The following is a 10877-nucleotide window of genomic DNA, read 5'->3' as shown; positions in this document are numbered from 1 at the left end:
AAATACAGATCCTTGGCTGGCCTCTGAAAGCATGGACTTCATCTCTCAGAATTCGTGGCTGCTTCTTATTTGAATCTGCTTCAGGAGGTAAGCAGATTTCTTATATCTGCTCTGTTTGGTTTCTCCTACTTAAGAGATTATCTAAAACCTTCAACTCTGTACATCTTAAGACCAGAGCTGGTAAACATATTGTGAATTCTCACAAATGGTATTTCCGCGTGAGACAGGAAGTGAGCGGACAGGCAGAGCTGTGGGGACTGCAGTGGTCAGTGGGGCCCAGCGACATAGGCCTCCCTCCTCACGTTCTTTCTCGCGAAGATCACACTTTGATTTTTCACACAACATATTATTTATTCAGAAAAAATTGCAATAAATTATAATAAAAAAGATGACACAGAATACAGAATCCCACTAGCAGCTTTGCTTAGTGACTGGGACATTTTGGGGGAAATAGAACAACTACAGAGTATGAATCAGAAATCAGTGAAAGGGAGACGACTGTGACGTCACCACGTGGGTGTGAACCATCTCTTTCCTAAGACAACAGATGCAGAGCCCTTCCCTACTGGCTGGACGTGAACTCCCTCCACGAGAGGAGGTATGAGCAGTGCATTAAAGGTGCTTCGCAGTTAAGAGGCTGCAGTGCTGGAGGAGGCACAGGAGGGAAGCAGATTTCTCAGGTCTGCTCTAGTCGTTTCCCTACTTAGAGATTGTCTAAAACCCTCGACTCTGTACATCTTAGGGCCAGAGCTGGCAAAGAAGTTGAGGCAGTTAGCCAACTTAGTGCATGGACTCGTGAGCAAACAGCTGACATGCCGCACACAGCTCCGCTAGCCACATCCTTGGTCACCCAGAGCCCCAGGCTGGCAATACACTAGAAAGTGCGCCCAGGGAGGCCTTCCCCGTCTGTGCACTGTGCCCTCCCCATGGCATCCACACCACCTTGCGGTGCCACTTCCTGCCTCGAGAGGACATCTCTAGTGGAGGTGGCGAAAGCGTTTGCTTTGTAGTCTTCCAGTAACTGAGTTCAACACCCATCCCCTGACCGATCAGCTCTGCAGCTATTTGGCACCAATAACCTGATTCCCAGGTCCATACCTCCCACTTAGGAAAGGCTTTAATCATGGACCCCCGGACACATACCTCTTCTTTCCCCAAAGAACTCAACTTCCAGGAGGCGTAACAAAAGGAGCCCCTGGAGAGCCCGCAGCGGTGGTACTGTCGGCCTCTCCTCAGAGGTGCCAGGAGAGTCGGGACTCAATACGTGAGGCCAGACAGAGCCTGTTCGGCTCCTCAGAGTGAATGTTAACAGGAGAGAATTAGTAAACTCAGTGTAGTTTTGGTTGAAGAAAACCAGGAGGAAGCAAACTGCATCCAACGGTTTTGCAGTCAGCAGCTGGGTGCTGCTTTGCCAACCAACTTAGATTCATCAAAAAAAAAAAAAAAAAAGACTGCCCCCAGAGCTTGAGTAAATGAAGGGCTCATAGGGTGCTCATGGGGGTAAGAAAGGTGCTTGCTTGGCCCACTGCTTGGTCTGTCTTCCACACCTCATCACCCATGAGGTGACTGGGAGCCTTGGGAGCGAGCACGGTGGCATCTGCCCCTGATCCTTCAGGAGACCAGAGAGGGGCTCTAAGGGTCATCCTCCGTGCCCTCACCGGGGGAGAAGCCACATCTCTGGAGAGGCCGCCTGGAGGTACAGGCAGGCTTTTCCACAGTGGTACAAGCATTGCACAGGAGCCTTGTTGCTAAGTGGGGGGTGGGCCCCAAACACATCCATGCTAAGCTCTCATGACAATTCTGAATAAGAACAGAAAGGGATGTGGGAAGCAAGACTTGTGAAACGTGAATATTCTCACTTCTGAAATACTCAATGTGCTTCCACTCTGATTTTGACTTTCCCAGCAGTGGGGCGCCATGTGTATCATCCCCAAGGCTCTGCTAGCAGACAGGGTAGCAGAGACCGTCTGTGGCGGATACATGTCCACCCAGTGCAGAGCCACGAAAGGCCAATTTTAGAAACATACAGATGCCCCTGGAGTAGCCCAAAGGCAGTTGACAACCGCATATAAAGGCTCGCTTCCGGGGGCACCCCAGGGCACGGGCCTTACCCAGACTTCCTTCGACGTGATGGTACTGGCGGGGTAGAGCGCAGCTGGGGGCAAAAGTGCTTTCGACGAAGGACCGCAGACGTGTCTGAGCTATAGTGAGCAGTGCTTTAGGCCTACAATGGGAACATCTCAGAATCTAGGCCTGGGGTGCAGAGGAGAATCTGACTGCTGGGCAGGAGGGCAGCAAACACATGTGCAGGTAAAGGAGTAGAAATACAAACCTCTTTGCTTTGTAAAGAGAAAACACGAAAACACCAAAATCTGGTAACTTTGGCTTGGCAACGTAAGTCTAGAAGTATTTTGCTGTGGAGGAGAAGGTAAAGGAGGGTGAAGGAACTCGCTTCCTTTTGCGCTAGGAACAGCTTTTTCATGCCAACAGCCTTGATGAAGTTCTGCAACAGGCTCCTCCTGTGGCATGAGTTTTCGAATCACTGTGAAATACTGGGTGCCCAGGACCTTCTGCCTCTGGAATCGCGGGGAGTAGTAAGAGGCAAATGCTTAGTCTTCATCGCTTGCAAGCAGAAAGCCCAGCAGGAACTGAATCGCACGCTGGCGGTCACTTGGAGTCTGTTTTGCCATCAGGTTGGGTGGAGGCCTTAGGAGAAGACTAGTGAAGAGAGTAGCTAGCGGAGGCAAGGGAGAGAAGGGAAGTCCCTGGTCAGACACAACCTAAAAAAAGCCAAAGGGCTGGGGCTGGGGCACCCAGGGATGAGGACAGCGCCCGGGATGAGGGCAGCGCCCGGGGATGAGGGCAGCGCCCGGGGATGAGGGCAGCGCCCGGGATGAGGGCATTGGTGACTGCCCTGAGCCTGGCCGCTAGGGAAGGTGCACACCAGGAGCACGGAGCCCAAACTGTCCCCAGCAACACCCCAGGCCCGCTCCTAGGGGGCGCTCTTACCGATCATGTTGGCGCTGACGTTGTTGTATTCTGAGAATTTTAAGAGTTCTCGAAGAAATGCCATCAAGTAACGAAAAACGTTCCTGTGGCACCTTGGAAGCTGGGAAATCACCTGTGCATTAGAAATGGGGAGGGTAGTACGCAGCGAGAAGGGAGTAAGACCTCCCGCTGCTCGGGAAGCAGTGCGGAACCGGCCCTCACAGGACCCCATTCGTCTGTGGCAACCTCTTCACTTATGCCTGACCTGCAAACACCTGCCAAATGACAACTTGGAAGTCGGAGTGGTGCACTGTCCAGCCCCGCCCACCAGTGGCCAGCCTGTGTGGCCACTACACACACATACACGCATGAGCACACCCCCTCGCCAAGCAGGCTGGTAGTAACCTCCAGCCAGGGCTTCTGCCCAGCAGAATGGCTTTTTCTGCCATGTCACTCAGCGCGGCTGGACCTCCCTGCCAGTAGCAGGTAGCCTGAGTCAGGTAGTCTCAGTTAGGGCAGAGCAAATTATTTCGGGTTTAAAAACAAATAACCAACATGACAAAAAGAAAAAACCCCCAGCATCACATGGCCTTCCTGGTATTGTCAGGGAGAATCCCACATACAATCGGCTTCACCAATCTTACCTCAGAGCAGAGGAGTCTGCCTTCCTGGTTTCCAGAAACACAGTAGCAGACATAACAGGGAGTGCCACCACCTCAAATTCAAGGACCCTAACTCACAAGGCTGCTGTCCTGCCGTGAGTAAAACATGTAGCCGTGGCTGGCTGCCTATGGCTTTGGAAAATGACAATTTATCTATAGGGGACCTGTCCCAAACACCTTCTCAGAGTGACACTCACCTGTCGGCAGACCCGGGGGTCCTGAGAGGAGTCAAGGCATCGTTGGTACAGCTCGTAACAGATGACGGGCTCCGGCAGGGCTTCCAGGAAAATGAGCAGCGCTTCAGCCACAGAGTGATTGCTGCCAGCTGGGGACGCTACAGTCAAGGGAAAGGGACTCCGGGGAAAAGGCCAGGCAGGCAACTTGCTCCCGCCCCCCTCTGTCCTTCCACTGGGGCACTGATCCTGACTGGATTTTGCTATGCCGTGGGTCTAGATACACTGTGGCCGAGTTAGAGAGCTGGTGGAGAGGACCTGCAGAATGACATTTCACACAGGCGCAGTCCTTGAAAGCAGGTGCCAGAGCGGCCTGTCCTTGTTCTAGTGAGTACGCAGGGCGGCAGGGCGGCCCCCTGCCTGAAGCACCAGCGCCCGAGCTGCGGCCCTGGTCCCATGCCTGTGACAGTCCTGTGACCCTCCCCTGAGTTTCTTTTAGTAAAGTCTGGCACAAAGAGGTTAAAGTTCCTGAGAAACAAGTGTGCAGTCAACGAGTGCTATTCAACCAAAGACATTTATGAAGAGACTAAGGGTGAAAACACAAAAATCAAAAGTAAGTGGGAAAAATTTGGCCAAGTATCATCCAGCTTCCTTAGGATTTGTTGCAAAAGATACGGATTGTCTCAGGAATGCTGGTGTCCAGACAGTCAATGATCTGCTGCAACTCCTCTTGCATTCCAGGGGTTTGGAATAGGTCCTCCTACCGGAGAGGTTACAAAGAGGGGAACACGGCATGAATGAGCCCGAAGGTTGTGGACACCACCCAAGGATACGGAGGGCAGCAAGACGCGCAGGGGACAGCGGGCGTATTTGTGGCTAGGCATGGAGGTGTGAAAATGGCACCTCTTTTCCTTGATCACCTCCATAAGCTATGCAGAATTTTAATTCACATCAGACAATTCACATCAAACATTCTAACCTATCCCTGTTACAGTAGGGGAACAGAGGTCAGCTCGGGATGCTGGGCGTTCCTACTCCGAGCCCCTTTGCCAAGTAGAAGGCAGCAATCCAGCCAGGAGAATTGCATTCACATATTGGAGGATGCTAGGGCAAGAGTTAATGGCATGTCCTGCTTTCAAATGATACTGCTCCTTAGTAGATAAGAAAACATTATCCTTCAATTTGGTCCCAAGAAGCTCTGTTTTCGGGAGGAGTGGGTGGGGGTAGCTAGAAGATTAGACAGGATTAAGAGAAAATGAGCACTGGGTTCGAGAAACGGGCTTTGGACTCTCATCTGCAATGCCCACGTGACAGCTACAGTTAAAGCAGGCGTTAGATGCAGGTCGCAGGGGAAGTTGGAGGTGGCCAGGTGTGCCCACACGGGGCCCTGCCTGTGGTCACGCTGTGGTCTTAGGCAAATCACTTAGCCTGGAAGCTTCAGCTCCCAGGTCTGCCAGTAGGGATGGGTACTTCCACCTGCCCGGGCCTCCTGACAGTGTTGCCAAGCGGCGGTAGCTTGGGAAAGTTAAAAGCACTATACTGATATGAAGTATTGTCATTTCTCACTGGACTCACACACCCCTCAAAGGTTTAGAGGTGGCCCACTTCCCCTTACCTGGTGACAGGCATATCTGAATAAATGATCCACCAGAAGCCAGATCTCCTTTGGGACCTGCAGGGGTCTCTCATTGGCACCTTCATCCAAGGGAACCATCTGCAGAAGGGATTTCTCCTAAAAGATGAAGAGGGATGAGTCAAATGGGTCTCAGAATAAAAACTTAAAAAATACAGTTTTTTTATTTGTTGCTGGCTTACAACACTGGTTGGTTGTGTATATGACTTGGAGGTCTAGGTTTACACCTGTGTGTAACTTAATTGTCTTTAGATTCTTAGGTGGGTATCGTTAGAGCGTCATACTTTAAGATTTTTCATTTTTTGTCCCGGGGGCACTTTTGGTCAGAAGGCACTAGATACTGATTTCCACAGTTGAAAGGATCTCCTTTTCTGGACGCTTCACTGAACCGTCAAGCATTTCATGTGGGTTTATCATGTTTATCTCGCGCTTGTATTGTGTGCTGTAAATCCTTTCAAGGGTGACAGGGAATCAGTGCTCCAGTCACGGTAGACTCCACACACCAGCGGGGCCAATTATGATTGTCGATACAGCACTTTCAGAGACGAGCACCTACAGTTAGGCTTTCGTTGAGTTTTAACCTACTCGTCTTTCAGGTCTTACAAAAACTACAGCTCTAACATTGATTGAGATGAGATTTGTTGGCCCTTAAAGTAAGAGACAGTACTCCACGTTAGACCTACATTCATGAGCACCTTCAGACTTGATACAAGTTCTCATCTTAAGTTACTAAAACTCATAAACCTCAAGATCTAAAAATAGTAAACAGCAGATGGCATGCCAAGTACCAGAAATACTAGAAAGATTGAGAATGTGAGTCCTAAAATTATTCATTGTATTAGTAGCTTATCAAAGCTTTCAAGGGGCTTGGATTCCATTCACCTATCTTTCCATTTTCTGTTCGAGTCCCCTAAAAGACTCAGAGAAAAATCCAGAAGTGACACAGTCACTTGATTTGAACTTGAAAATAGCTGAGGAATGAATGCATTTTTCTTATGTTTACATAGTCAAGTTTAAAGTATATCAAAAACATGTCTAGAACAGGTTCAGGGCACCTGAGATAGCCCCCGGAAATGTATCAGTGGAGAAAATATAACCCTTCCATCTCCAGCTCAGTTTTCTGTACTATGTATGTCTAGCTTTAGGAAACTGCATGAATTCCATCCACACTCCCCAGCCATGTCACTTTAAGGGAAAGAAGAGAAACATCTCACTATATCCAGACATTCCGCATCAGAGCTCAGGAGAGCCCTTTTTAACATTATGTTCTTCAATGAGCTCGAGTGACCTTTTATAGTCTCTCTGCCTTTGTAAGGGAATGCAGAAGAGAAGGGAGCACGATGGTTGGTTAACCATTTAAAAGTCTGTTTTCTTTAGATTTGCTTGGCTTCCTTTCTTTCTATCCCTGGGATTCTATCACCTAATGGCCGTGGAGTTGCCAGGACTGTCAGTTACTTATCCACTAGCTTCTTTCTGGGTGCAAATATCAAATCCAGGCATCTAGATGTACTCAGAGCCAAAACACTGTCCATAATGAACTCTGCATTAACACATGTACAGATTCTTCAGTGGATGCCTTGAAACTTACCATATATAAATTATTCAGCACTGATTCATGTACTTAAAAAAAAATCTGACATCCAATTGGTGCTTTTCCTTGACTAAGGCATGAAGGCCACACAAAGGCACTAAGATGAAAAGACAGAACACAGCCTGCAATTAACAGGGACGTGCTGGGAAACAGAGCCACCTCAATCCTTAGAGGTTTAAAAAGGTTAATACAATGTCAGCAGGTTATAGACATCATCCAGTATCCATTTTCAACTTCACATGTGATGATAATACAAAATGTCCTACTTGTGTCTTTGAAGTCTAGAGGAAGATCACGCACCAGAAACAATACTTATGACAAAGCCTACAACTTACTCTAATATCCAAGGGGAAGCAGGCACGGCTTGTCTTCTTTCAACAAGGTATAGTCGGTGCCTCGGAAGGACACACTCTCTAAAGCGCAACAGTACGGCAGCTCCCCACCCCCACCAGAATGTAGTGAACCCCGCCAGATGGGGAGGTCATGTGAGCCACTGTGTGAACGCACTTGCAGGATGTTTCTCAAGCCCATGTTTCTCTACCTGACAGCTCCCCCAGTGTGCAGCGGGCATTCTCCAGGTGGAAGGAGGACGGACAGGTGTTGAGACGCCACCACAGGAGCGTGTTCACTGGGTTCCTTCACTAGCCATTCAGGAGTCCCAGTTCTAGATTCCTTTTCCCACCTTCCTGGGCTTTGCTGTCTTGTTTCTCAAAATGGAGAAAATATCATACCCTGTCAGGCAGCAGAGAGCTGGAACAGATGATCCTTAAAATCTCATTCAGTACGATCTTGTTCCGATTCTATTCTGTGCTGTTTCTTGACCACATTTGGCATTATTTCAGTAATTAATCACTAACTCCCACTTCACTCTCAATGCAATAGAAATCCACTTCTGCTTCTACTCTCATTGGAAACGGGCGATAGCTACGCAGCACCTTCCTCCGCCTCATGAGCTTTCCCGATACATCAACACCGCTCTTGAATGACTTTATTCCAGAAACACAGGTCTGGAACCTCGCGTCCTAGTGCTTGTATGTACTGCATCTCAATGACTTCGGGAATGCAGTCTCTATCCTGTGCCTCAGACACACTTAAGCACAGCTGGCAGTACACAGATCCGGAACCTTGAGTCATGCTCCTTTTATATAAGGGGTCTCCTTGACTTGACAAGTGCAGTCAGTATCTTTCCTGGCAAGACACCGGGGAATTCTCTCTTGGAGCTAGAGGTCTCCGATATAGGAAACAAAAGGAGAAATTCCAGGGACTACAGTTAAGTGTTAATCAAGCACCGGGAAACTCATAGCCACCAATGCATTTCATTACCTTTTCTAGGAAGCTGTCTTCTTCCTGAGAGCAGAGCAGGGAAAGAAAGTCATTGATAGATAGAAAATGATTAGAATTAATTTACAGAATCAGAAACAGATCACTATTATTTGAACTCAATGGCTGAGCAGACACAAATGCTTAAACAGCTTTAACTTCTTCAAAGAAACCATGATTATTCAAAATAGGAATGCAGTCGCATGCAAAATTTCTATTGTGCACACTGGATGTTGTGCAGTTTGTCGAGACTAGCACTCAAGAAAGAGAAATGAGCAGTCCTAGACTCTTGTGCCCTAAGGCAGCTGCTGCCTGACCTGGCCAAATGCCCACTAGTGTCTTTGCACATGCTGCCCAGAGGCAGGCTCTGCTGCCGCTCGTTGGCTTCTCTCTCACTCTGGTGCCACCTCCATGGAGAACTGTGGCTGTGAGCCTCACATGTGGCAGGAGGTGGCAAGCTCCTCTCCTGCTGACTGCCAACCCTCTTACCCTTGCCGGCCTCTTGTTCCTTCTGTCTCACCATGCCCACTCCCATTTTCAGAAGCCCCTGGAAGTCCTCCTATTTGGAGGCCCCTCTGCAATGTCAGTGAGTGTCATTTTAGGCCACCATGGGTCAGAAGAACCATGGCATCCCCTACTGTGTTTTCCTACAGGGTGTAAAAGAAAAAAAAGCACCGGGGAGAGGGGGAAAAGTACCTTTTTTTAACAGTCTCTGTCTCATGCTATTGTTACAAGCCAGTAACAATGACGGCAGCAATAAGTAGGGCCAGCCTGCCCTGCCGTGAAGTGGGGAAACTGTGCCAACTGCTCACAGCAGTGTCGCTTAGTCTGCCAAGCAGGTGTTATTCCCATTTCACAGATGAGGAAACCGAGGCTCTGAGCGTTTAGATTATTTGCCCAAGGAGGCAGAATCAGGATTGCAATTCAGGTCTGACTGACTCTACAGCTGTTTTCTATGGTTCCTTACATCACTCATAAAAAGACAATCTGCCTGCTTTCCGGACAGAGACAGGGGAAGCTGTGAGTACAACTAGTTGAAACCAGCCAGAAACTCCAGTAGTAAGGCCGTGGGGTTAATGCAAAGAGTACAGGCATCAGTGGTACCCAGTACAAATCTTCGGTCTGTCTCATTAATTTTTTGCAGACCTCAGGCAAATTGGTAAGCGTTACTTCAATCTTGTCATTTCTACCACAGGGGCAGTAATTCCCTCAGAGAAGCAGGGAAGCAGCCTAAAACCCAGGGTGGGTGGCATGGGTGGCGGAGGATGCCAGCAAAAGGCCTGGCTCCCTCACAAGCTCCTCACACCGCCTCAGCAACTCCCAACTGGAAGCTTCCCAACCCCACCATGGGTTCACAATAAGTCCAAGAGCATAAGGACACATCATCCTTCTTGGGTCTGATAGTAAAAGGAGAAATTCTGATTTCACTGTTAGTGAGGTGCCAGGGAGTATGTATTCGCTCACATCCCCCCAACCCCACGTCAGTTACATAAGGTGAGGCTTCTTAGTAATATTAGATACATTATGAATTAAACATGTTTTTGGGGGTTGACCTAGACTTTCAAATGCCACACATAAGATGACATAAGAATCATCAGAGTAACAGTGCTTTATAAAGTACACAATATTTCTAGAACTGTATTCACAGTATTTTTAATGAAGTTTAGTTGGGAGTATCAACATTTCATTTACCACAATTTTAGAGTGCAACCTTTTTAAAACTTAGACTACTTATTAACAAACAGAGACCCGGGCTATGTGACAGACTTCTCTATTTTCCCTACCATGCCTACCAGGCCACATGATAGGATGAGTGAAACTAGTAATTTTTATATACTACTGTCAAACCAGGTCCTCAAAAAAGAATTCTTTAAATAGGGACCACCCACCACTACAGGACATTGTGCTGAATACCTCTGGGGAGCAGGGAAGGAGACAGGACTCATAAAGGAGAAAGAAATGGTCCCTGACTCGGGTTTGCAGCTGAACTGGGGTGAGGAATCATAATTTATCATGATTGTAAGTTAGCAATAAATGGTGGAAGTAAACAAAAACAAGATGGGGTTCAAAAGGAGATAGGGCTTTCAGCTGGGGCTGTCAGCGGACTTTTCACAAGGAAGAGGTGACCCAGCTAACCCTTAAAGGTGGCCTGGGGTCTTAAGGGAGGCGTGGGGAGGGGACACAACACATGGAAGGGGCAGAAGTAGACAAAGGTGCAGAGAAGGTAAACTATGAGGTGGAAGGAGCTAGGGAAACGAGAGTCATCTGCTTTTGGGGGGGCATGGCAGAGGGAAAATTGTGGGGACTAAATCTGGGGGAGCCACTGACTACCTTTGAGCAAGGACATGAAATGCCTCGACATGTATTAAAGACCAGTCTGACAGCCCTGAAGAGGAAAAATGGACAGGTAGACATAGAGGCAAAGAGCATCGTTCAAAGCTATCAAGGTTGGACAAGCAGAAGAGAGGAGACTTCGATAGTGGGAAAACGACATTTTTTTTTAAATGGAC

At 48.3% G+C, this 10877-nt stretch overlaps 1 protein-coding gene across 1 annotated transcript in view; it reads right to left on the bottom strand.

Moving 5' to 3' along the window:
- Positions 1 to 1437: 1437 nt before the first annotated feature.
- The window catches only part of OCRL (oculocerebrorenal syndrome of Lowe), a 40762-nt gene continuing 31322 nt past the window's right edge, over positions 1438 to 10877 (bottom strand). Inside the window, exons 19-24 of the mRNA XM_012727238.1 lie at positions 8371 to 8394; positions 5439 to 5555; positions 4499 to 4583; positions 3848 to 3975; positions 3010 to 3121; positions 1438 to 2734 (exon numbers count right to left, since the gene is read on the bottom strand). Of these exons, the coding sequence (XP_012582692.1) occupies positions 2610 to 2734; positions 3010 to 3121; positions 3848 to 3975; positions 4499 to 4583; positions 5439 to 5555; positions 8371 to 8394 (591 nt within the window). The 3' untranslated portion in view covers positions 1438 to 2609. The remainder of the gene's footprint in view (positions 2735 to 3009; positions 3122 to 3847; positions 3976 to 4498; positions 4584 to 5438; positions 5556 to 8370; positions 8395 to 10877) is intronic.

This window comes from Condylura cristata, unplaced genomic scaffold, assembly GCF_000260355.1.
Source record: "Condylura cristata isolate star-nosed mole 26May11 unplaced genomic scaffold, ConCri1.0 scaffold00019, whole genome shotgun sequence".
NCBI classification, from domain to species: Eukaryota; Metazoa; Chordata; class Mammalia; order Eulipotyphla; family Talpidae; genus Condylura; species Condylura cristata.
The sequence above is the reverse complement of the archived record's forward strand: the minus strand, read 5'-3'. Positions and strand labels throughout refer to the sequence as shown.